General features: G+C 39.9%; 1 protein-coding gene and 1 long non-coding RNA gene across 12 annotated transcripts in view; one reads left to right on the forward strand and one right to left on the reverse strand.

Moving 5' to 3' along the window:
• LOC105564698 (probable Ras GTPase-activating protein) overlaps positions 1-27,639 on the forward strand; it is a 372,283-nt gene that overhangs the window by 242,157 nt on the left and 102,487 nt on the right. For 5 of the 11 annotated variants that reach the window (XM_012017277.1, XM_012017276.1, XM_012017278.1 and 2 more), the window contains exons 3-4: positions 8,332-8,703; positions 20,416-20,478. The exons of 4 other annotated variants lie outside the window; for them this stretch is intronic. In XM_012017277.1, coding sequence (XP_011872667.1) covers positions 8,601-8,703; positions 20,416-20,478 — 166 coding nt within the window. In that variant the 5' untranslated portion in view covers positions 8,332-8,600. The remainder of the gene's footprint in view (positions 1-8,331; positions 8,704-20,415; positions 20,479-27,639) is intronic. 2 more of the 11 variants (XM_012017275.1, XM_012017282.1) reach the window with 2 other exon arrangements.
• LOC105564700 overlaps positions 20,478-27,639 on the reverse strand; it is a 112,322-nt gene continuing 105,160 nt past the window's right edge. Inside the window, exon 3 of the long non-coding RNA XR_001009146.1 lies at positions 20,478-20,545. This is a non-coding gene — a long non-coding RNA (uncharacterized LOC105564700). The remainder of the gene's footprint in view (positions 20,546-27,639) is intronic.

Below are 27,639 nucleotides of genomic sequence, written 5' to 3' on the forward strand. Positions count from 1 at the left end.
TGGTGTAATCGATACACTTATTATGTATATAATTTTACATACTTTTGTTACAGTGTAATCATTTTTGGAGCATTGTAAAGATAAAATATGATAAAACAAGATAAACAAGATAAAGTAATAGCCACTGGGCATTAGTAGGCATTGGTGTATATGATTTTATCTCGACTTATCTCATTGCTCTTTTTTAATATGAAACAATTCAATTGGCGTGAATGAAAGTCACATAAAGTATGTTCGGCGGTGAACGGGCTATCTGCACGGAAAGATCGGCTAAGGCAAAAATAACTAAAATAAAAATGTTGCCGTATAAATAGTAGGGGCATCTACATTGTTCTGTGTTGCAACATTCGCTAAGTTTGCTGCACAAAACGCATATAGTTGTCCCCACTGCTTATCAGATATAGCTATTGGGGTTGTGCCAGCCCTAATTAGACACGTGGTAACCATATCGGTCTCTCCGTGTGTAATCTATTACTATACCATTTGTGAGAACGAAGCAGAAAGTCTTGCACTACACGTGCACGTAGTACAGTAGATTTACTGGTGGTGTATATATCTAGACGAAGTATCCGGAATAAATAAAAATGAAAGGTTATCATACGCATTGATCACCACGAGAACGACTGATGGCTCGAGTTTTATTGCTTTGTCCGCGGTAATCTGCGACAATTCCCACATGCCGTAGTTTCGCAGACGTGGCCGTGGGAGTTGAATCCACGCGGGCGCCGTACAATAGCCGAGTGCATTTCGAGGAACTGTTCCGGTCATAAACGTTATTGCTTTGGAGAATGGGGTTTCCTATGGCCGTTATCGGAAGGGCACCAGGAAAATCGTTTCAAGTTCATCGTCTATTTCGCGCACGTACGATTGAGGAGAAACGTTTCGATAAAAAACACTATACTGAGAAACTTTTTTTTCTGTATTCCTGTGCGAGCAACGAAGCTTTCTTAACAATTTGCATCCGCGAGTTGTTGACTCGCCTCGCCTTCCGCTAAATTCAGCCATTTATGACGGCGAATTTAATTGAATGAATTCATCGCAGTCTCCATTTAGGCGGACTAACGCCGAAAGTTTCTCAAGCATCCGCTTCAACGCTCTCGAATGCCCGCTATATATAATTCTCGTTCACTTTCAGTAAACATTTCTGTCATAATATTTTTCTTCGCAGCTATTGCGAATTGAAGATCCAGTTTGTAAAAAGTTAAAAATATATCGTCGTGCGGCAAGAAAACGCCTTTTTGCCCAGGCGCAGTTTAACCAGCATTTTCCACGCTATTTTCCGTTATCTGATATTAGGAGTTTGTCTCATAATAGGGGACTTTCCTCTAATAATTTGGTGAAGCACTTTTTATATGCTCTTTCTGTTTAAAATCACAACATACGACATACGTTATTTTACACTGTTTAAAAAGATTATTTTTAAACGGCAAGAAATGTGTAAATGACGTTTATCGAGTCATGTGTCGCGATTTTAAACAGAAAGTGCCAAAAGTGCATCGCCAAATTACACATATAAGTGTATAAAAATAGCACACTTATTATCAATTATGGCACATTTATTATCAATTTTGAAAAAAATTACGAGAATTAGAAATACAAATCTGACTGTAAATGTGAATGATTGAGGTATCAGGAAATCTTTTTTCTCCTTGAACGATATATTCGGAGATGACTCCACGCGTTCGGACGCGTTTATCGGATTGATGAGAATCAGTACGGCTCTCTCTCTCTTGTGCACAATTACATCACGAGCGTCAGTCTAACGTTTTGCTCCGAAGCTCGAGAGCTTGCCAACAAAATTCGTGAAATATTCCAAGTAGACTTTGATTAACGAAAACGAGACGAGGGGAAGCGCGCGGTGGAAAATATATCCTTATAAATTTTACACGAGCAGAGTTTTCCACTTACATGCATGACATCTCCATCCGTTACGGTTTTCACAAATCGTTATCGTTTCCGTGAGCTTACGGATGTTATAAATTGCTGCGTTATCGCAGTCTCTTTCATCGGTCGCGCTATTCACCATTTTATTATCGAAACTTCATAGCGGTTTGTCGGATCGATTTTTTTTTGCAACTTTTCCAATTAGCAGGAGAGAAAAGTTTCTAGAGAGTCGATCAATGAGATCGATGTAATCTGATTAAACAAGTTCGGATACGATAAAGTCCGTCGAGCTTTATGTCAGGATCGAGATATCGCTTAGAGGATTCTTAAAGGTTGCCACGCGGCAGCGAAGCACTCGCGTCGACGTTTCGTTAGAGATATAGAGGCTTAAAATAGAGGAGAGATCCGAGACATGCTGACCAACACGAGGGGCTTTTGACGGGCGACCAAAGAGACGAAACTGAAAAGATATCGCGAACGTTCACCCTTCGAACGAAGCGCAAAGAAGTCACATTCGCGATGTTCACATATGGTATCATTCTTGTTGTTGTATTTATATTAGAATGTTTTCAGCATTCTTTTTGAAGATTAAGCAAACGGTATTTATGTATACAATTCAGAAGTATTCCTGCACCCTCAGAAAGGATTTCAATACCGAGACAAAAAATAATCTTGACGCATTTATATTTTCTCACAACCTCATTTAGTATAAAAATAAGACAATATCAAAATCAATAATTCTTATTCTCCTCTATCGAATTAAAAAAGATTAACGTGGCTCATATCGAAAAGTATCATTCGTGATTGTTCCGCGAGAGAAATACTCGTTTCCCGCGCGAGATTGTAAAATACAATGACGTCTGCCAAGCAAACTTTGACAATTTATATAACGTAGACACGTATTCGAATCGCTCTCGTCACTTTTTTTGTATCTCTTCACGTAAGATGCGATTCGAGAACCTGTGTTGATTTATTATTCGTTCGTTGCACCGCAATTTATCCGCAAATATGGCAAAATATGGAGAAGTAGAAACGATCTAATTATTTCGTTCGCAAGCTGAGTAATGATAAAAACGAAATAAAACAAAATCTAATATATCAGATAACGTGATATATCGGAGTCTTCTCTACGATTACAATAGCACACGTCTATAGTCACGAATGATTATGATGTGAAAACAAAGTGTGTTCGTGAATCATATTTTTCTTCTAATTAATTCGTCAAAATATTTTCAGTCAGTCCGAGCTCATCGGAACTTCCACGATGCCACACCTCTCGCAAACAATAGCTGTAATTAGCTCGTTACATTCCTCGTAATTAAATTCAACTTCCGGATGACGCAATTCGAAAATAAAGCCGCCTATTTTAGTTACGAACTCCGATAATTTCCCTAGCATTTCTTAATTGTACGAGGCGTTCGTAAGTGCTATTAAATTTTGCAAGTTTGCGATTAAGGAAATAATTATACCACGAGAGAAGTTGTTTGTTTGCTGTCATTAATAAAATTAGCGAGTTTAAATAACATTGAAAAAATTGATTTCCCGTAATATTATATAAGTACACGGAGAGAATTTTCTTTTAAAATTTATTCTGAAAATTATGTAATCGTGGGATAACGAAGAATTTTATGACAGTTTTTAGAAATTTTACCATACATTTCACTAGTTATTATACCAACAACAGCAATAAGTATACACATTATGGGAAAATTCTCTCCGTGTACTTATATGTATAACATCATGGGAAATCATTTTATTAGTAAAATGTATGGTAAAATTTCCAAAAACTCTCATAAAGTTGTTCAAAATACCATGTTGTCCCACGATCACACGATTTTCAGGATAAATTTTAGGAGAAAATTCTCTCCGTGTATGTCACAACGTGCCTCTCAGCCACAATTGCTATTCGTGAATACGGAAAACGGCCCTTTATTTCGAGGGTATAACTGCACTTCCGCCGCGCCGTAAATCGCCGTGCGCGATTAGCGCGATTAGCTCGCACGTCGATCCGCTCTGAATTAGCGGGGCCAACGAACGCGGACAGGTGCGCGTTAATTAGTTCCACGAAATTTATTCCTCGCTCCGCGGCTTCGTTGTTTCAACAACGAAATCTATCGAAATGAAAACGAAAGTTCCAGCACGAGCAACGAGCACTTGCACGAAGCATCCGATGTTATTTACGGAGACAGATAATCGCGCGGCATGTTCGTAATTGACGTTCCTCGGCCGAAGTCCGTAAATCTCTCGGTATCCCCGATTAAACAGCGTTCGCAGTGTTTCTAATGAGCCACGCTAATGATCATTACGAGAACAACGACGAGGTAATTAATGAGCTTTTTACAAATTGTGTGAACGTGCGTTTTGCGATTATTAATAGACATTACTACGGTGTTTCGTATTATTAATCATGCTTTTTTGGCGTTTTCTTCGAGGGGGAAACCGCTGAGGGCATTGTGGTGTACAGATTTGCGGCATTACTGGGCATTACTAGGCATTTTTGGGCATTAGTTTGGGCATTAGGCCTTGCTGGGGCATTATAAAGATAAAATAAGATCAAATAAGATAATAAGATAAAGCACTGCCCACTGGGCATTGGGGGGCATTGGTGTACAAGACTTTGGTCAGCGGTTTTCCCCCTCGCAATTCTTTATGTAGCACTTCGTGCCATCAGATAGAATTACATGAAACTGTAATGTATCTTCATTTATATTTAAAAAGAGCTTAACGCTACTGATAATCGAGCAAGTAATATGTTTCATCATAACCGGCGGAAGTTTTATTGCGAAAAGTATTACCTCAGCCAGGGTTTGAACCTGGACCTCCCTACACTTTAGACGGGCGTCTCACCAACGAAGCTGAAATATTTGGTATTTCACTGAAAAATAGCCCGATCAATTTCTCTAATGCACATATATTATATTGTACCAAAATAAGAATGTCTGTTTGTTAGATTAAGCTTCTTCAAACACCGAGGCATGTGGTAATATTGGTCGCAATAAACTTTCGAATGATGTTTCCGAATGCCACACTACTGATAATCATTAAAAAACAATTGCATTTAATCTACGAATTCAGAAGAGGGGAAATAACTTTTCATCCGTTGGTTGAATCTTTCCACATTTAATAATTGTAAATCAGGCATGCATTTCTTTTGCACGCAATTATGGTTTCTATGGGTTATTTGCGCGATACTGTTCCTTATTAGTACGACGGTTTTAAGCCATCGCGTCTGATTAATCTTTAATTCACCATGGACGCTCGGATCGTTAATTAGCTCCGCGAAATGAAGCACCGCCGATCCGTTCTGTATTATAGGTGCCCGCTTCCCGCGGCGCCGTATGGTCGCGCCGCGGAAACTATAGTTTACGATCAACAGGTGGTTATAACGAACGTCATATTCGCGACGTTATATCGGGCCGCCCTAATCGCGGGATCTTTCGCGCTTCATGGCCAAAGTTATGAAAATCGACTAACTCGCTCGGCAAATTCGCGGATTCGCGGACGGATCTTTGGCACTCGCGGCCTCCTTCTCGCCGTTGGCGTCTCGATCGCGGAGAAAGAAAGTATAGAAACACGAGGACGTTTGCGTTACAAGTAAATAAACAATATCTAATTTCCTCTACGTCGCTTGAAACGTTACGCGAACGAGGGCTTCGTTTTCACGACCTGCAGCTAATCTTGATTACGTTTGGATCCTGCTTCGTAATGCATAGCTCTTGATACATTAATTAAGGTACATTTAGGAAGAATTGACCCGTATGCATCGAATGTTAATTGAATAAAAAGATAGGCAGATGAAAGCAACGTTATATATGTGAGCGCTGCATGTAACGATTAAATTCTCGTAATAATAAAATAGATACGGACACAAATAACGCGATGTTCTCGGGATAACTGGACTTCTCGTCGATCTTCTCGGTTAATCGGGGCATCTTGTCGATTATTGGCGATAAATTAAGAGTTTATCGCGTCAGCTGCGATGATTGCGTTTGGGCGGAACGTCTCTCAAGAATGCGAGTCTCATTTGCATTCGATCGAAATTGAAATACCATTCTGCCTTACCACGTACACGTACATACTTTTAATTACCTACACGCCTGTTCCAGTTAAAAACCACACCCAGATGTGCTCGCACGCGCGCACCTACGCGCCCGGTATAAAATAAGCATCGAGCAATCGCTCGTTAACGCTTGCGAAATAAACCGAATCAACCTGCGCACCGAGAGTATGCTCCTAATTGTAGCTTTTTATTCTTTTAACTAGCGGTTGAACTACATGGAGATAATTTTCTCTTAAAATTTACCCTGAAAATCATGTATTCGTGGGGCAACGTGGCATTTTGAAGAATTTTATGAGAGTTTTTTGGAATTTTACCACACATTCTACCAGTAAAATGTATATGTAAGTATACTTAATAGTGAAATGTATGGTAAAATTTCAAAAAAACTCATAAAATTCTTCAAAATACCGTGTTGTCCCACGATCACATGATTTTCAGGATGAATTTTAAGAAAAAATTCTCTCCGTGTGTGAATTTTATAAATCGATCGAGATTTGTGAGATGGAAATCTACATATGAACGCAATCAAAGTATTAAGTTAACTGTGGCGATCGTGGCGCAGAGGATTGTGCGCTGCTCTGGTGATCCGAAGATCCGGGTTCAAATCCAAGCAAAACATCGTTTGTTTTTCGTTCGATCGCCACCTCTCGAAAGAAAGCGGCAGCTCACCGAGAGTATCACCTTATCACGGGCGTTCCTCTGCAGAGCCGTTCGGAGTCGGCGTTAAGCCCGTATCAGACTACGGATTGAGATTGGGATTAGATTGAAATTTGACCAATCAGAGTAAAAGTTACTGAACTTAAGATTAGTAAACTTTACTGTGATTGGTTAAATTTCAATCTAATCCCAATCCCAATCCGTAGTCTGATACGGGCTTTAAACTGTAGGTCCCATATACCTGACGCACAGATACATGCGAGAGGAATCACGACGCTCAAAAATCGAGCAAGGCGCGACTGGTTAAATCACCTGTTCGCCTTAAAATTCTACGATTTGTAAAATTTCAAGGAGGCCAGGGTTCTGCATGAACCTTATTGTGCCGAAACTGACGATGATGTATATACAGTTCCAATTTGATGGAAATGCAGTAAACTCTACACTACTATACATATAGAGTTCACTGCAGAATGATAAGGGTAAACAATCTGAAGTTAGTTACACCTATAATTTTTGTAGGCTTGGATAGCTCAGTTGGAAGAGCATTCGCCCGGCAAGCGGGAAGGTCTCAGGTTCAAATCCTGGTCCAGTCCTGGCCCATTATTTTTCTCGCCAAATTAATAAGTGGCGCGGCTTAGTGCCCACTTGCCCGAAGATACACCCCTGTTTATTACTATGGGAATTAATGAAATTTATCACAAATATTTTGCTATATATTTTGTTATATTTTGTGTACACAAGAAACGTGAACGCTCTTCCAAGTGTAACTTACATATGAAAAATTAGTGATTTTAATTAAATTTAGTTAAGAAAACAAAACGCTGCATTTTGAGGACTGTACATTCTAACAAATATCTACGAATCTATTTATCCTACACGGTTGAAAGATTCTTCCAAATCGTCGAGTAACATCAAGCTTGTGTAACCCCGAAATATTGATATTACTCGCGTAAAAGCTGAATTATATAATGCGGATATTCACGTTTAGGAATGAACAGGTTGGACTTGCGCGTGTCTGTCGCGAATAACTTAAACTCGTGCCCATAAATTGTTGTGACATAACACGAGTCCCGGCGTTGGACACGTGACCGTAATTTACGGAACATTATCTATATGTCGTGCGAGCCGCGAGTTTGGAAAAGATAGCGGTCCATTAGCCGCATTTGGGCACACATCGGCGCCAAAGGTAGCTTTCGTCAGTCCGCAATTTTACGATTACGCAATATCATTATACTAGACGGATTGCGAATTACGCGCGCGAACGTTAAGTGATTTATAGGTCCTCGTCACGGTGTGGCCGGAGTTATTTTCCGGGGGCGCACGATATAGAAAAAGTCTCATTTCTCGCATCACCGTGCTCAGCCGATATGGTGAACGAAAATGTTCGGTTGGCGTGGCGCAGACTAGGTAGACGTGATATTTTTCACGTTGATTAATATCGCTCGACGTAGAGAGAAGGAGAGAAAGAGAGAGAGAAAGATATTACGTCTGGTGCACAAATAGTCCCTTCGTTTCGAAGTTCCCGAGAGTGTGAAGTGGGCACAAAACGAATTAACCCGGCGATGCCGAAATTGATAGATTAATCGTAAGCCCGGGATCGCCGTCGTCAGATTTCCCGAAAACCTTGGATCATGGGTCGCGTGTTTAGCCACTTTGGAGAACGTCTGCCCTAACGTGGTCTGTATCGACCTGCGTCGTATCGGCAACGAACCGTTGGATTTTCTTTCCAGGTGAACTAGAGCGAGGAGGAGAAGCGCATAGAGCGAGCGGATCGGCCCGCGACCTACACCCTCGTACACGCGCGTGATATCGTATGCGTGATGTGCGCACATTAGCAGTTAATTAGCGCTTAATTATTCGGCTCCCGTTATTATTCGCGACTCGCGAGTCGCTAAGAGGGGGAAAAAAAAGAGACATGACGCCACCTCGTTCGCCTCATCTCGGCTCCGCTTGAACCTGAGAACAACCCATCGTCACTACGCTCGCGCGTTCACCGAGGATGCAGAGCGTCTCGACGGAGGGCGCCTCGCCCGGCGGTCGCCGGCTGTCCCGCAGTTTTCACTCCTGCCTTCGCGGGGCCGACCAGGACGACCTTGAATCAGGTATCTAGAATACGGAGTTGCATGTTGCACACTCGCCGTAAGCGAATCGCGAGTAAATCGCCGATACTGTAATTGCGATATCGTTACGCGAGAAGAGGATATCTCGGCAGATGTAATGGCAGATGCTTATCGGAGTTTTAAGTAACGATAATAGCGGTCTATCTCCCGGGCTGAGTTTTACGGAATTGAAATATTACGGAAGGCGCGAGAGCGCGTTCTCGAGTGCGCTTTGCTTCGACGATTCTTTTTATGGCGCCGTACGATCCGGGGTGCGTAGGATAATGACGCACGCGATTAATAAGTATACGTAGGTGAGCCCTAACGCAATATCGCGTGCCTACGCCTGTTGAAGTCGCACTTGCCTTTCCCGATGGCCGACGCCTCGCGATACGAAAGAAAGCTCGCGTTATGGAGCAATTTTCGTTGCTTCAACTGCCGGCCTCCTATTCATTCCTCAGTTCATTTATTTCTCGAGTCTACGTTATCAAATTATTAAATCTTTATTGTTCGACTGTTTTCCGCACGTGTAAATTGCGAGAAAGGGTTTTCTTTCAAGAAAAAATAACGCGGTTTAATCATTTATTGACAATTTTTCAACGAATTTGTCTTTTACGTAATAGACAATCCTAGCACGTGATCAGAAACACAATTAAAAGTTTACATCGTACACTTTAGTTTCATTCCTTATTTTTCAATTTCTTGCACTTGTATTAGACTAAATAATGTGGTTTTTTATTAATATTGAATAGTTTGCGTACTTTTTATTTGAATGGAGTCTAACGGCCTCTTTCTTATACGACAATTAAAAGTATTTTCATTATTCCTCGTCTACGCGCGTACCATTTCTTATTTTATTATTTTTTTAAGTAGAGGGGAAGTCCCCTATTATGAGATAAGCTCCTAATATGAGATAGCAGGGTTATTCTAAATGAATAGGCATCATCTATTGGTTCTATCGTTAATGTATTGCCCTTGGAGTGAAATCTGTTTAGTGAGAAATTGTTGTGGCTAAAGACTTGTGACTAAATTTTGATGTTGAAAACCTGCCATCTCATATTAGAAGCACATCTCATAATACCGGACTTTCCTCTGTATATTTAAATGTGTATATAACACTCTCTCTCTCTTTTGTGCGAGTAGACAAATATGTTAAATTATGAAATTGCGGAAAATCTGGACTCCGGAACCCAGACTGATCGCGAGACAACGGCTAACAGACACGTGACGTTAATCGCGTCTGCTCTCGCGTCGTAAAAGTCGCGGGACGGAAATACGCATACCGCGATTGACACTAAACAGATGACACGCACTGGCTCGTATACCCGCGCCCATGGGGCCGCGGCGGCTCTACGCGTGTGACACGGCTGTTCACGAGAGTGGCACGCTCGTGTTTGATACTCACGATCACGATCGCACACACCACACGTCAGCCGTCGGCGACGAGTAAGTGTAAGCGAGGGAGAGACCCACGTTAATATTTACTTTCATACGCAGCCTCCGTTCGCGGCAGTCCATTCCCGACTGTATCGTGTTCACTGTCTCGGGCCGGCCGAGGGGACTCGATGTCTCAGTTCCTCGACGCGATCTTCGATCGGCGGCAGTCGTCATCGAGGAAATTCGCCGCGGACATGAGACGAGTTAATTATCTGTGAATACGTGAACGGTGAACAAAGCGACACTGATTTTCTCGCGTCGTTTCGCCGCGGCAGTAAAAAACGGTTTGGTGCTCCACGAGATGATTCATCAGGGATTGTTACACATCCAGAGTATTTATTCGATATGTTTAAGTGATTGATATATTCGAGTTGGACAAATTGGCTATCTCCCCGTCGTCGATTCTTGAGAACAATAACGGCATCGAATGGACGATGCTTGAGAACCGTGTCGTTTTTTATAGATCTATTCACGCCGCACATAATTGACCTGTGGCTATTAAGAAGACAGAAGAAAATAGTAAAGTGCAATAATTCTGGATACGTCACCGCCAAGTGAAATCAGACTAATTCGTTTAGTTTTTGTACGTCATAATTTTTTTGTACACATCAAGAGTTAAGCCTACAATGTGCTCTTTGCGTCTAGAAACGTTCTACTTTGTAGTCAATAAATACGTTTAACAAATTTGTGCAAGTGGATAAATTGTATATTATATACACTGTACAATCGTACATTTTTCAAGCGTTTCTATTCGTTTACACAAAATAGAATGTTTCTGGATGCAGAGAGCGCGTTGTAGATTAAGCTTTACAGCAGACATTATGCAAGAGACAATTTTGCGCTTTTGAGGGCAATCGGTGACTCAAAATTTCTAAAAATATGTAAAAAAAAACGAACAAAGAAATAGGCAAGAGGAGTCAACACAAGACGTTGTGTGCAAAATATAGGTATGAAATTTAATACATCGAAATATGAAAAAAAATATATTCTTTCTCCATTTGTAACAAACGTACGGCTAAATCTGATCAAGACTGGAAGCTGATAACGGTATACTCGATACAGTGTACATATCTGATATAATATCCAAACGGGAACGACAGTGACAACTTGCCGAGGATAAGAGCTACTGGCTGTCAATTAGAATGTTATTTAGTGTGGCTTGAGCGATTCATTAGCGGCAAGGATTATGATAATATTCTTCTAATTCGTGAGTGTTTTGACGCGCGTTCCCGCAACTTCTACGAGATGCTCCTGCAAACTGTTTCGCCAGGTCGTTACAGTCGTATATAGCAGACGCCGCGTATGGTATGTTGGCCGAAGAATTGCAAAATAGCCGAACGCTTTACCACATTTGCTCATCGGTGCTATCGATCTCGGCTGAACAGGAAGACTTTCTACGAAATCCGTTATTACCCATAAGGATCGTAGCGCGATCGTTAATGTCGAGAAAGATATTTCCCGCCAACGAGAATTTATAGAAAATCGAGAGACTGCGAGGCGAAAGTTCCTCGTTGAATTACACCCTCTCGGAAATTGTGAGAAATTACGGAATATCGCTCTGAACTTGGATAAGAAAAAAAAAACAGAAGTCATCGATATTTTTCCTTCGATGCTTCACAACAACGAAGACGCGATACAGGATGAGCCATCGAGCAATATTCAAATAGCGGAGGATGACGCGAGAATGAACGTTAGACACTCTTCCAGTCGCACGACTCTTAGATAGATGAGACCTAATAATCGCTCAAGGACGACTCAACGTGTCGTAACATAATCTACATCGCCGACATGAGGATCCGTTACGTGCCACAGGATATCAAGAACTGCCACAGACGTATGATACTTTTATTTTTAATTGGGCGATTAGCGGAAAGGCAGTGATTCCTTTGTCTAAAACAGGCATTTGATTTAAATCAAGAAATCATAATTTATTTTTATCGAACTTAGTACGCTATGTTGCAAATTACGTCGCGTCGCATATTATACTTTCGCTCATAAAAATAATTTTTATGAGTGCAGGAATATAATAGAGTGCAATTTGCTAAATACACAGCGTAACGAACTGGAGGAGAGTAAATTATGATTTTTAAATTAAGTAGCTTTCATGAGCGCAAGGATATTAACAGAATGTAATTTGCGAATATTTCATGTTTAACCGTAAATGTATAATTAGCTATAAATAATGCTGATATGCATATGCAACGATGCAAAATAGCATCTCGAGCTAATATATTTCGATACATTATCAATTGTATAACAATTGTTTTACATACTGCAATGAAATTAACGTAGTGAGCTGTTTACAAAACCATTTTCACGCTTTCATCAACGTTAATTTTATTATCAATGCTTCCCCTTTTCTCTGTTTCTCGATGAACACAGTGGCTACTTTTCGATATCTTTAATCCGATTTCAGGAATTCCATGATCAACAGTTCTAATTATGTCATGTCTAGTAAATCTCAAAAAGATTTCTCCCACATGCTATAAATCTTACGAGAGACGCCTACTGCCAAAAATTATTCATAGTCCGAAGGCAATCGCTTACAATTGATTTACATAGACGCGGCTTCTGACTCGCGTTCCGCTAGGCGGCCAGGCTATAAAGTTAGCTCACGCAACCATGAAGGCTGGTTGCTTTATTTGACCGCACAGAGTCACATCTGTTATAAATGCGCTAAGATGAAATAACGCGTTACTTTTTCTAATTTTATTTTCAATTGCCCCAATCGCAATATTTGATATTTTTTACATCGAATTCTCTTCTCGAATTTTTATATATTTCAGTATATTTCATTTCTTTGATGTCACACCCGGAGAGAATTTTCTCTTAAAATTTACCCTGGAAAATCATGTAATCGCAGGACAACATTGTATTTTGAAGAACTTTATGAGAGTCTTTTAAATTGTTACCATACATTTTACTAGTAAAATGTGTACTAAGTGTAATCGCTAGTAAAATGTATGGTAAAATTTTCAAAAACTCGCATAAAATTCTTGGAAATGCCATGTTGCCCAGCGTTTACATGATTTTCGGGATAAATTTTAAGAGAAAATTCTTTCCGTGCATTGATGTCTCTACGTCCACTCGGACAATCCGATGTTGTGTCTGTTTTCGAGTCGAACGTCACGGAGGAAAAAGATGACCGTTACACGCACGATATGTGTTTTGCGCGGTGCCTCTTCTGGAGTAGCAAACTTGATTCTGGTACATCGTCTTTCTCGGAGCAAAGCAATAAAGGCGCCTTAAACGTACGCTTGAACTTCGCGAAGCTTACATTGAAACGTTACTTCCGTCGTTCGAGCAAGTGAAGTCGAGTCTTACGCGATTGGCAAATGCGATTTAATTGTTATCACTCCGGTATGAATTTGGAGAACAACACACGCGTGCACATAATAAAATAAAAAAGAAATATATCCCGTTATTCCGCGTTGCACAATATTGAGGTGGAAATCCCGTTAATTTTCTCTGTCGGATAATTTATATCGCGGATTGTTTCTTTCTTGCTAAATGTCGGTATTATCTTGTTTCAATCGCTGATCTCAGCGATTTAACGCGTAATTTAGTAAAGAGGCAGATAACGCATTTTAATCCATGTATCGCGCTACTTTCAAAGACTCGCACTGATACATTAAAAAAGATATCATATTAACGGGAATGTTCAATAAATGGCATAAAGTGAAATATGAAAGTACACACACATTAAAATTAATAATAATTCCGCCTCTGTGCAGTTGTATTAAAATTTAAATGGCAAAACCGAGGGAGTGTTCTCCTACGTAAATAGCGTAATTATACGATTTCAGAGATGCGGCACTGTCAAAAGCACAATTAAAATATAATTTTCACAAAAATGTTGCCTCGCGAAACAGCGCGTATTTTACGAAAAAAAATAGCACTGAATCTCATAACAGGCATCATTTACAGCATTTTCCGCACTGTCTACTTTACTTTCATCGTAACTTTACAACTAGAAGACGCGGCATAAAATGATATAAATAAATTAAGGCACATAAAGAGATAAATTTTATATTGCACTCTGATGAAATTTCTTGCTGAGAAAAATTCAGATTTTACAAAGCAATTTATTTACAAGCAGGTTTAATGCAAGCTTTATTTCACGCAAATCTAAAATTGAAAAAATTGTTGTATACACAAACATTATGGTTTTATATTAATTTATTCATCATAATTCTGAAGATTCTTATGATCTATATTTATAATTGTTGCTACGAAAGAACTTAGCAGAAATAAATTTTGAAGCATGATATACAATTTAATAAATAAATCTTGAAAGTCAGTTTAACATTCAGTCATCTTATTTGAAATTATGATTCAATTGAAGAATTTAGAAGACATTTATTTTGAGACACAATTCGAATTTTGATAATTTAATTTTGGATTCTTCCAAGAAGCTCGTACATATATGTTAACATTTTCTAATTTTGCAACATACTTTTGCAAACTTGAAAAGAGTACAATTACGTAGGTACATGCAAGACCTCACTGAAAATTTAACCAATTTTTCTAGTATTACAATCGTTTTTCAAGCAAAATGAAAATAGACCTGATACTTCAAGTAATAATTTAATCATTTTTTTAATGGAGTAATTATTCAATGCTAGTAATATATTAAAAAATTCTTTCATTAATTAGTATTGAAATAACGATAGCTTTGTTATCAAATACGATCTCTCAAACGAACGGAATTAATTATTGTTTAAATGACAAATCTGCAAAACAGGTGCAAAATATGCTAGAATAGCTCGTTTATTAAAATTAATTTAAAATACAAGAAACGAGATATTCAAGGATATTTTTATTTCGTAGTTTGTTAAATGTTTTGTCAAAATCAACCGTCGTGCGGTCTTGATGTTTGTTTTATGCATAGCGCGCGCTACCGCGTACGCAAGGTCGTCGTGCCCCGTCATTCGTGCGGTAAAACTCAAGCGAGCAGGTAACGGCGCGTGCCGCTCCGCGTGTCATCGCGTTATCTCTCGGTACGTAGTCGCGACAAGTAGTAGAGGATACGAAACCATTTCTCGCGATTACACAATAGCCTGCAATTATTAGCCCGTGCTAGTAAGATTTTCAAGTCGCTTGCAGATCTTCCGCGTTGTCTACTAAATTGTTTTTATTCTTTTCTTGCCTTGGTGGATTTTTCTCCACAAAATGTGAGAGTCGTATTTTTCTTTTATACGTCCGTTCTCTTTACCGCCGCTATTTTTAAACGAGGTACAATTTTCGCGTTTAGTCCTTTCTTGAACGATTTTTTTGCAACTACACTTATGACGTTTTTCTAAATAAAAATACATACGTTTCCGAGTTGATAAATTATTTAAAAAACGTAAAAACACTTACACTTTTTTACTTGTGCAAAGGCGACATGCCATCTGGCAATTGTACGAGAATTCTCTTTACGAAATCACAAATCGAAACGTACACGGTTTTTACGAAGCAAGTACGAGAAGGATTAATGCGACTAATGCACCTGTGTCCATAATTTGTAGTGAACAATTTCTCAGCAAATCACTCGCAATCGAAGAACGTTATTCAGAAAAATTATAAGGGACACTGTACGAAGTAGAAATGACGATCGAACCGTGACGTTAATAGTTATATAAGGATTGTCGCTGTAATTATTCGCCGTAATTACTCGTCGGATTAAACCGTGCTCTACGTCGTCCAAATCTTTGACGCGCCTCTCTTGGCGTGAACGATTACGCGAGTAACTACCGTAAAAGAAGTTGCACAAGCGACTTCGCGTCTCGCTTTTACGCGCGCAAACATCTCGCAACGGTTGTAAGAATGATCGTAAAATGGCATTTGAATTCACGCCGGAGAGAAATCGAAACTGCAGATACGTATTCCCCTGCCAGGCCGCTCCTCCTCGATTGTATTGTATTTTCTGGCTTGCATGTGAAGCGTGTGTAACTTTATCATCCGGAATTTTCTCCCACCTGCAACATCCAATCCGATTCGAAAAAAAGTGGAAATTCTAGAAGAAGTCAGTGCACTGGTTTCATCATTGCTTCAGTACATTTTATTCTTGGTTTCGCTCACAGAAAAAAAATATTATCGCGCAAACAATGATCACGGACTCAAAAGCATCGTTGCTATTATTCTGCTATTATCCTGACGATTATAAAAGCGATGACTAACTCTTGTAACTGCTTACGTAATACAAATCTCACACAATATTTGCTCCTTGAAAAAACGTAAATATTTATTTATCTGTTATATATTATTATAAAGTATTTGTCACGGGGGGGGGGGGGGGTAAACCGCTGACTAAAATCGTGTACACCAATGTTCGCTAATGTCCAATGGGCATTGCTTATTATCTTATTTTACCTTATTTTCTCTTATTTTATTTTTTTTAGATTCTTTATAATGCCCTAGCAAAACTAAATAACATCCAGTAATGCCCAAAAAATACCTAGTAATGCCCGAAATCTGTACACCACGATGCCCTCAGCGGTTTACCCCTCGATTTATCAGTATTAGTTATGGGGATGCCGGAGTAATACTGCACCTTTGCACCTTTCGCTCCTAAAACTGTCAATTCATGAAAACATTTGTGTAATATACAAATTGGCTTTTGTATACAGACTGACTTTCCACCAATCGGATTAAATTAGAGAACAGCATGTAACCCATAATTTATTCGAAGGAATAGATTTTTTGTTAGACTTCTAAACTTAATTTAATGACAATGCTGTTTTCTAATTTAATCCGATTAGTGGAGACTAGTCGGTCTGTACACAAAAGCCACATAATTTGTATATTGCACAAATGTTTTCATCAATTGACAGTTCTAGATGCAAAAGGTGCCAAAAGTGCAGAATCACCTCAGCATTCCCTTAACCCGAGGGGGAAACCGCTTACCAAAATCTTGTACACCAATGCCTACTAATGCCCAGTGGGCATTACTTTATCTAATTATCTTATTATATTTTATCTTTATAATGCCCCAACAAGGCCTAATGCCCAAACTAGTGCCCAAAAATGCCTAGTAATGCCCGATAATGCAGCAAATCAGTACACCATAATACTCTCCCCGGTTTACCCCTCGCCTTATCCCTGAGCTGGCACTGTGGGATATTAAACGCCCCAGCCTAGTTCAGTTCAAATTTAAGTCCCCGTACCAAAATTGTACTTGTGCTCTGGGGAAAAAAAGACAGCAACCTATTTCGGGACTCACGATTAGTAATCGAATTGTTTGGATTGTTCGTAAGGGTTAAACATAATAATTTATTAGATAAATAAGATTAAATTACAAATAAAGTTAAACTTTAATTCTGAAATAAATACGTTGTATTTCGTTGAAAAGTTTATATATTATATTTTTATGTGTAATATTTTACGAAATAATTAACATAACACAACATGCCGTTATCATATGATATTCGCTATTAATATTCCATTTCTGTAAAGCTCTTTTTACTGGAATGTCTGCACTAGTTTTCGAAAGTCGGCACTTTCACGTGGCGCAGAATATTTTCTTAATAAAACCAGAGTGCAGTTAGATACCAAATCGATCATAATTGGCGCCGGGACCAAGGGACAGGTTAATCGAAACGTTAATAAAGCGATGATCCTCGCTATGAGCTTGTCCCATACTTTCCTATAGGAGGAACTTGTTGTGCGAGATCGAGACGTCTAAGAAGTCGCGCGAAAAGTCCCGAGAGTAAACTTATTTGCGCCGACGCAAGTAAATTTACGGCTTAGTATTCCAAGTTCCGTGCACCTAAGCGACCATTAGCAGCAGACGTTCCGCATGAAATTAAGATCCTCTCACTCGTACATTGTAGATAATGTTGTAAATCTGGTTTGTATGTTGGTTACGTGTCTATCGGCGGCGAGCGATTAATCATCCGCCGCGGTCCGCAAGAAAGCAAGAAAAACATTCTGCCGTTTTTTATTTTTTCATTTCAAACGCCGGCGTTTCCACTTACAATAAACGAAACTAATTCTGCCGCTTTCGAAAGCGTTAGCGGCAACAGGATGTGCGCGCGATCAAGTATTTACAGAGCCACGCGATTTTCTTGAATCGCGCAATTTATATAAATCAGGATTACTGCGTGAATTTCTCTTTCCAAGACGAGATAATTATCATTAGTGCGCGTATCGCGATACCCGGCAATTATCGCGGTACTTAGTAATTATTACCCAACCAGTAGTAAAATTGTAGCAAAAGCAAAATATTATTCTTAGCACTCACAGAACACACTCTCTCGCTTTACCCTGTTACTTAAAAATATAAGGTACCTACGCTCTGTCTTCTGCTAGGTCTGCTTCCTTTCATCTTCTTATTTCGCCATTAAATCGCAGCGGTTATCGCGTTTTCGCGTATGTAAACGGGATCGAGTCGGGTCTAAACGGCGAATGCGCGTTTGTCTCAGATTTCATTCGCGGTTTAACTCATGTTCGCGGTTTCGTTGGACGTTCTCTTTGGGCGTTGTCTCGTAAATTTTACCAATGTGTCGTCACATAAGATCCACCGCAGCCGCTCCGGAAGGGAGAGAAAGATAGAGACATGCGACCAGTCGAGGTCTCGTCAGATGAAGAAGACGAAACTGTCTTACCTGCAATAACGTCGCTATGCGACACTCCTTTTCAAGGCGTCTGACATTATAGTAATTTCGAAGCGTTTTGCACATTACTTTGTAGAAAGTCCTCTTGCTGATTGTGTTTCTCTCACTGAAAGCGCATGGGCGAAAATGCGTCGCTCGAAATGCGGTGGAATTTCACCTGAGTATCAAAGTTGGAAAATCTACTTGGCAGAAACGGGAAGAAAGAAAATAGTCATTAACGGTACCGTTTTTACTTTTTGCTTTGGATCCTTGTTCCGAAATACTTAAGTGATCTTTGTACGTTCCATTTCTTTTCATACAATTATCAACGGTACTGTTTTTACTTCGGGTTTTGCTCTTTGTTCCGAAATAATTATGTTATCTTTGTATTGTACATTTTAGACAGTCTTTCTTCGTTACATTTTTTTTTTACAGTAATGCAAGATTTCTCCCGAGATTTCTCTCAAGATAATATTCTTAGCCACGCACCTCTTTTTCAGGCTTAACACAGCTTCATTTTCGCTGAGCTACCTGCGGTATGAAACTTCGCGATCTCATTTCTTTACAATGTTTATCCCTTCGATTCCGCTCTACCTGGTTTTGGAAAAATTTCGCTTCGTAATGTACGCCACATTTCGATGGAAAGAAAAGCCGAGATTATTAATAAGATCCGATGAGACTCCGCCACGTAGCTTTTTCCAGAGCCGCGTATTTAATGTCTCGGAGGAAGAAAAAAGAGGGCGCGCGGCCTGTAATTAGCACGACCGCTTGACGTGTGCAATTAGACGAAAGTGTCCGCTCGCGCGCGCGCGCGCGCGCGCCTAAGCGGCCGCCGCCGCGCTTGGTGCGGCCGGGACTCGCGAGAATTGGAGCGTACTCTCTCGGATACGGTCGGAGCGTCCATTACGGCCGTGCGACACGCCGTGAAAAAGCTGTCCCCCGCGAAAAAGCCGCGAAACGGAGCCGCATAACAGAACCGGCGCGTCGGACTTCTGGTTCCGTGATCGCGGATGCGTGCAGTCGACGCTTCTGGCTGCACTCTCGTCGCGAATAGGGTCGCCGATACTTCGCATCGACGCCGGGCAGTAAAAATCGATACCTCTCTTAAGGCCTGTGCCAACGAGCCAAGAACTGTGTCCAAGTTTCGAGAAATATGTAGCCAATTAACTTACAGCTTTTCCGCAAAAGATGCAACATGATTGGCTACACATTTTTCGGAACTAGAACTCGGACCAGTTCTTGAATCGTGGACACAAGACATTAAAGCCTGCTGTTTTATGCTGGAACTTGGTCCAAGTTCTTGTTTCGAGAGATGTGTAGCCAATCAACTTGCAGCTTTTCCATAAACGATACAACTTGGCTGGCTACACATTTTTCGGAGCTAGAATTCGGACGCAGTTCTTGAATTGTGGACACAAGGCTTTAGAATCGCTAAGAAGTCTGGATAGAGATTTTCGCAAATGTTCGTCGTTATCGATGTGCAATGTCTGATAATCGTGGCGGATCGGTTTTTAGAAAGATTAAATCACTAGTAGAAAATTTCTTTGCCAAAAGCGTATAAAAGTATATTATAATACAATCCATCAAGGACTGTGACTTTTATAATGAAACGATTTTTAGTAAAATTAACAATTGTTACAATTTCGAGTGGCTCAGTGCGTAACAGCGCGAATAACATGAACACGATCATTTTCTGTTGCAGGTGAGTCTAAAGGCAGGTCCTTACCTAGAACTGCTCGAGTAGAACGGGACCGCAATGTTCGAGGTGAGTGTCGAACGATCTCGCCTTTTTCCCCTCTTCGTCTCATTCCTCTTCACGCTCCTTTTTCAACCTGCATTTGAGAAATTTACATATTACATCCAGTTGAAAAATTCAATAAAAGGATATGATGTATCAAAGCTCGCAATGAAGCTCGAAACAATTAAAATCTTTCGTTATATAAGCGCGTTGCGGTTTTCTTTATTAACGCCTTGATCCTGATTGAGTGCAAATTAATCGATCTCGCCTTTTTTCCCTCTTCGTCTCATTTTTCTTTACGCTCCTTTTTCATACCGCGTTTGAGAAATTTACGTGTTATATCCAGTGAAAAAGCTCGCCATGAAGTTCGAAACGATTAAAATCTTTCGTTATATAAACGCGCTGCGTTTTTCTTTATTAACGCCTTGATCCTAATTGAGTTAATTCACTATTCAAACGTACCACCTTCTCGCGTAAATTCGCCGTTAACCTGCAGCCTACGCACTTATCGCCTCTGTAATTTCTGCAGAGAACAATACTTTTCATTGAGTAGGTGACAATGATCTGTCGTGTGTTATAGCGGTTATTTGCTAATATATATGTATATATGACGTTACGTCAAGGAATATTCGCTTCTTTGCTTCGCCTTGAAAAAAGGATAATGTTCTATAAGCATAAGCGCTTGAGTGGACTAATGCGTGATAATATGGTAATTCAAGTAAATGTCACGATAACGTGTCCGCGGAAGATAATGTGTCCCTTCTTACGAAGTCGGCGGTCAGTAACAAGAACCTTTACCTTTTATTAGCGGAACTTGAAGCGATAACGCAGATAGGTCGCAGTACTTGCGAGCTTTTTCATAAAATAGAGCGTTGACCGATAAATTCTACCGCGAGAAAAATCTTGATTTTAATTATCATGATCGATGCCACGTCCGAGTTACATCACGTTACGGATTTAATGAGAAATGACGTCAATTACGATGATGGAAGGGAAATGCCGAGCGCTCGAGCGAAAGTGTGATGATAATGAGCATCGTACACTTCTGACTCGCTGCCGTGTCTTTATTGCGCATTGTTAAGCGCGCACGGGCATACCGAAGATAAATCGATCGCAAGGTCGGAATCTCGTAGGCGCGAGGATAATGACAGAATTAATTCGTTAGGCAATCGATTAAGCCCGCCTTGGCATTCTTTCCTTTTTTCCTCATACATAATGATTATCTTGCTAATTCGCCAACGAATAATAATATTGCATAAATATAAAAGCGCTGTTATTAGTTGTCAGCATTTAACACCCATTTAATCCCTCTTCAAAAGGGGGAAAAAAAAGAATGCTCGATTATTCTACAAAAAAATAATAGTGTAATATTTAAGATACTTCAGTATTCGCTTGGTATCTTTTACGAAACGACGTAAAGAAACTTCGGAAGCTGGTGTCTTCCTTTTTTTCCAATTCTCGCACTTTTCGTTTCCCACGTTCGCAATTTCGTTGCCCGAATCAGCGACAGGAGAATGGAATTTACGACGGGTAGGAACGTGCTGACGCATTTTTACTTTCCTGGCCCTTTCTCGTTCGCAGCGTAAAAATTTAATTGTCCGCCGAGTGGCCAAATTAGATTTTTTCCGCTTACTTTGTCACGGTGTCTCTCGGCGCGGAAGATAAATGGCGATTCCCTGGTAGCAAGACATTTATAACATTTGCACGTTTATTATCAGATTAATACAAAATTGGCGTGAATTAATCAATCTGACTAATTGTACACATTTATTGCGTTACAATGAATAAATAATATTGTACAATTCAGATATTTCAGACTTAAAAAAAAATAGAGGGACGGAATATATTTTCTTATTAAGTATTTCGTATTTTTATTAATACACACAAATATGTGTATGTGTGTATTTTGAATGTATTAATGGATAAATATAATCTAATACGATATTATCAAGTGTTGAGTAAGTCAGAGGCTGTGTTCCGATACAGAATGCAACTTTATCGACGTCGGGATCGGTACAAGAACTTGTGAGCCAACACGTGGCGTCAGCTACGGATCATACTGGAAACGTTGCAGTGTGGAAAAGTTGATAGTTAACATAGAAATCTACAATGAAATCGTGTCATATAATATCAACAGCATCAATTAACTCAATTTTATAATACATATTGTTAGTAGTCGATACTAATCGAGGCATTAGACAATACGATTTTTTTCCACGATTAGTAAACGTACTTAACATTTAGTCGGGAACAAATGGTCTTAATTTATAAGAAATTTATTATTGCGCTGAGTTTATAATTTTTTCAAATTTGCGCAACTAGCAAACTAAGCGTTAAATTTGACTATTTACATACTTATGTTTCGCTGGAACTGTAAAACATTTTCCTCGCTCCGGCAATATTTTATTAACGCGTCATTTCCTTTGACCCCTCGAAACGACGGACGGCAATGATTTCATGGCCGAAACGCATAAGCCGCCTCGTTCATTATCGCCGGTAATTAACGTAGCGTATTGGCGGCGAGGCCGTCACGATGCACGTTCCCAGTATCGCGTCAAGCTTTCTCCACATCGGATTCTTTCGATGCGCGTGTCGTCGTACAGCACACTATTAACGGTCATACACCCCCTATAAGGCAGGCACGCGAAGATCACGGTCGGATCGTCGTATATGGCTGTCCATTCGTCGGATCGTTGACCGTGCGCGACGTGATATCGCACTCTTCGGCCTGGCACTCGCCGCGCGCAGGCAAATTAATTTCCACTCGATGCCCGCTGAAAATTACTTTCTCCGTGTTCCGCGCGTAAAACGCGTAACGCTGTTCCGCGTGTCCGTCGCCTTTCGCGGATCTATCATAGTATAACTAGTAGGTTCGCACTCTGTCGGCTCTTTGATTTTTTCGACCCTGATCACTTTCTTGGACACTGATTAGTTGGAAAATTTTGTTATATTAACATACAAATTTGGTTCAACGAACATACGCAGAATCCTTTTATAATATTCAATTAAACAATTCAGCCAACAAAATGTTTCAATCAAATTGTTTCGTTTCATTCGACAAAATAGGTCTCTCAGTGTACAGTCTTATTCATTAATGGCTGGACCTCAGTTTTAATAGGATTCATATTTTCGTAATTTTATTTCTCATCTATGCATCGATGAGTGTTCAGGCTGTAGTTCACAGCTTCTATAGAAGTATGTAGTAGTACGGTCGTGGTCAGAAAGGTTGTCCGACTTTACAAGTTGTCGGAATATTCGTATCATTGCATAGATATTTGTACATTCCTTTGCTTTAATAATGCGTCACTGCACATATCCGTGAGCAAAAGCTCTAATCTCTCGCATGATAGACTATATTTGCGAAATTTATCACAAAACGTCGGACAACCTTTCTGACCACAACTGTACACTAGGAATCACTGATGCCTTCCATATGAATTTTGGCACAGGTAGAACACATATACATTTTCCATGCATGTATACGCAAAATGTATAAATGTCTCGGTATGTGCACAAACTTATGTGGGAAGGCGTCTGTGATTCCTAGTGTACGTACATACTTAGAGCCTGAAACTCAGTGATTTGTATAGATGATAAAAATGCAGATCCAGGCGTTAATGAATAAGACAGTACGTGCCCGCACAATTGACCGATCGGAGGCGCGTGACTTTTGCGGAAATTGCCTGCCCGGTTAATGCTCCCACGGGAGCCTCGCCATTCATTAGACGCAACCTCATGTGGAAATTAAGCGCTCGCTTTTTGCGACGATCTACCTGAGCGTCCACGCCGGTGGTCCGTATAGGCATCCATGGTTTGCCTCGGTTTCAACGCGCATTTAATTGCGAAAATCTACGCGAGTAAAGTAGAAACCATATCGTGTATTTCTCTACCGATTCCTCTGCCTTGCCAAGCCGGTATCTCTTATAAAATTTCAGTCTTTACATTTTTTAATTAACTTTCTTTTGATGATTGATTGAAGACCTAAGAAATAGAAGGGGTCGGGAGAAAATTATTTTATTTTATTTATATTCTTCTAAAAAGAAAATAAATATTAAATTGCACGAAATCATGCAACGTGTTTTACATTGAAGTTTTTGACATTTGTGTCTTATGGCTTTTTAAATTTTGTTTTGTATCATGTGTAACATTTTCACCTAAACATTGTGCTAACTTATCGTTGTTCTCGCAGCTATTCCATTGCGCTGACACGTCCTTTCGTGGCTAACCCTCCATTCTTAAATCTCACTTCTTTCCCACGTCTCGCCGACGAACCTTCATCTATCTTTCAGCAGAGCGACGCAACATTATCCCGACTAAATACCCGTAGCTCTTCCGTTTCGCGCTAAGTGGCCTGTGGTCTCATTCTACAAAAATTCACCCACTTGCGGTTAATTTATGAGTGCACAGTAGAGGCCGTAATTCCTTCGTTTATGTAACGGTTCGGTATGCACTTAAGCGCGTGATTAACGAAGATGCCGCGGCCTTCTTGGAGAATATCGTAGCGTTATTGAAAAACGATATGACTGCAATCAGTGTTTGTATTTCAACGAAAATTTATTTTACTTATCGATTTGTCCATACTCGGCTGATAGACAATTAAAAGCAACGTCGCGTAAACCCTTTGTTGATCTAGTAGTAATTTCCGCCACGTTTTCATACGTTTCACCGCAACTGATTGACAGCAGAAAATTTGCTACGAAACATAGCAGCCCGTCTGAGATTCTGCAATGTCATGAACAACACGGCGCGTGATGTGCCGCGCCGAGAAAGGGAGAAAGAGAGAGAGACGGGAGAGAGAGAGAGAGAGAGAGAGAGAGAAAGTGTTGCAACGTAACAGGAATTACACAACGAATTGAGTGACCGTCGCCAATACGATTTTACACTCACAAATTAACCCTCTCCCTTCGACTCGTAATGATAATTGCCGGCGCGCAGGATGGCGACTTTTCCGCACTATCAGTTTGCATTTTCTTTGTGACCGAGACGCATGGCGACGATAGGTCGCGTCGCATCCTACTCCAACTTGCTAGAACCGAGCATCTTCTACGGTTGCATAGTCACGTACTCTCTGTCTGCCGATTACACCTCGAAACTGTTCTCTGTCTCTCTCTCTCTCTCTCTTTCTCTCTCGTGGCTTCCCCCTGGGCTCGTTTCTCTCCGCGTACTATTTCTTCGTGTCATTGTCCCAGGGATTGTAGCAGGATACCTCGATTCCGTTTTTACATTGATAGAAAATGCTGTTGTCGTGAGTTGTGTGATATACAATTTAATAGAAAATAAATGATAAATCTATAAAAGTATATGAATGAAGTATACAGGGTGAGTCATTCCACATCCGACAAAATTTTTGAGAAGGTAGAACGGATCGAAATAAACAAAAAAGTCCTGTACCATTTTGCAATTTTCGCAATAGATAACGAGTAGTTGATTATTAAAAATTGTCTTAGCCCATCAGTCTACCGCCCAATTCGAGTGCACGGAAAGTTGTTTATCGCAATCGGCAATGGCTACGCACGAGCGGCGCGTAAAATAAATAAGTAAATAAATAAATCGGATGTAGATTTCGATTCCATCGGTTAATTTCGCTTTAATTTAATTTTTCTGATCGCAAACGCGTAACCGGTTATCGCGACGCGAGTCTAGTCGCGCTGTCTCTCCCTCGCCATATTTTTCTATGTTCCATGTAACATACAAACATACATACGGACAAATATTTTGATGCCGAATTTCATTTTGATTGAAAAAGGCTAAGGAATTGTTATAGCTCGGAACGGGGGTCTAGCGTTACGCGTCGTTCGTGCGTAGCCATTGCTAGAGACCCTGTAATCAGAGACTGGCCGTAAGAGAGTTCGTCGAATCGTAGAAGAGTGAGATAGCCTGTGTTTCTCTTTCGCTCGCAGGAATTTGACAAACTCTTTTATGACCAGTCTCTGATTACAGGGCCTCCAGCCGTTGCCGAATGCGATAAATAACTTTCTGTGCGCAAGGCAATGTCGATCGCCGGGAGGCCACATCTCACCACGCGCTCAAATTGGGCAGTAAGTCGGGCTAAGACAACGATTTTTAATAATTAATTATTCGTTAACTATTACGAAAATTGCAAAATGGTACAGAGCTTTTCTGTTCATCTCGATCCGTTCTACTTTCTCGCAAATTTTGTCGGATGTGGAATGACTCACCCTGTATATGAATTGTTATATCGTCTTGTATTACGCTTGAAATTAAATTATTAATAGAATTTTATATAACACTTTGAATAAAAAATTATATATTTAAACAATTTTTAACATTTCATGGAATTATATCTCAATTTAAAAAACCGCTCATTGTATTTTCTTATGATTTATTTTTGTATAAAGCATAGATATGTTTGTTTTAAATTTTTTAAGTTGTTTTTAATTAAATATATTGATCGCCGATTGATTATTATTGCGATTTAAATTAGAGTGTACCTGACCGAATGTAATTTGAGAAAGAGATAGAAATCTGGGACAAATTATAAAAAAACGTGACACACATGCAAAGGCCCTTTTAGGAAGATACCATTGTACTCGGTGATCTTTTTCTACCCTTATTTTTTAGAACCTCGCACGTGCTAGATGTCGCGTGCATTCGCCAGTTTATGCTCACCTGACGCGATATCCCTGTTTTTCCTAAGGTTTCTTGTTACTAGCAATATTCCTGTACCTTCCGGTCACATGTGATTTCCACCTCCGCGTTTCGCGCTTCATCTTCGCCGCGTTATGTATGTATAGCATATTCATCCTATCTCCTTCACATCAACCTGTTTACTTGAACTTGTTCTGCGTTACCAAAGAATCTCTCTTCTCCATTTTGAATTCCATTTCAATACTAGATTCATTCGTGCGTTTCTTCTATCCTCGCGATCGAGATGCATGACGTGTGAGGAAGATGTTTATCTTGTTATCAAAGTAAAATGAACAAAAGCAGTTTTCCTTTTTAAATAAAACTTATGACTATTGGTATTTGTATAAAATTAGAAATTGTAAGTATGACATTTTAATATTTAAACTAAAATTGGAGATCAATTGAATACGGAATTAAATCCGAAAGTAGAAAATTTATACAAACCGTGTAAGAACAAAGCTATAACATAAACACATCTTTGCTTAAAATAGTTAACAAATACTTTGTAAATATATTTATTTTACCTCTGTTCTCTCTCAG

The sequence above is a fragment of the Vollenhovia emeryi genome, unplaced genomic scaffold (assembly GCF_000949405.1).
Source record: "Vollenhovia emeryi isolate VEMERY1.0 unplaced genomic scaffold, V.emery_V1.0 DF939160.1, whole genome shotgun sequence".
NCBI lineage: Eukaryota > Metazoa > Arthropoda > Insecta > Hymenoptera > Formicidae > Vollenhovia > Vollenhovia emeryi.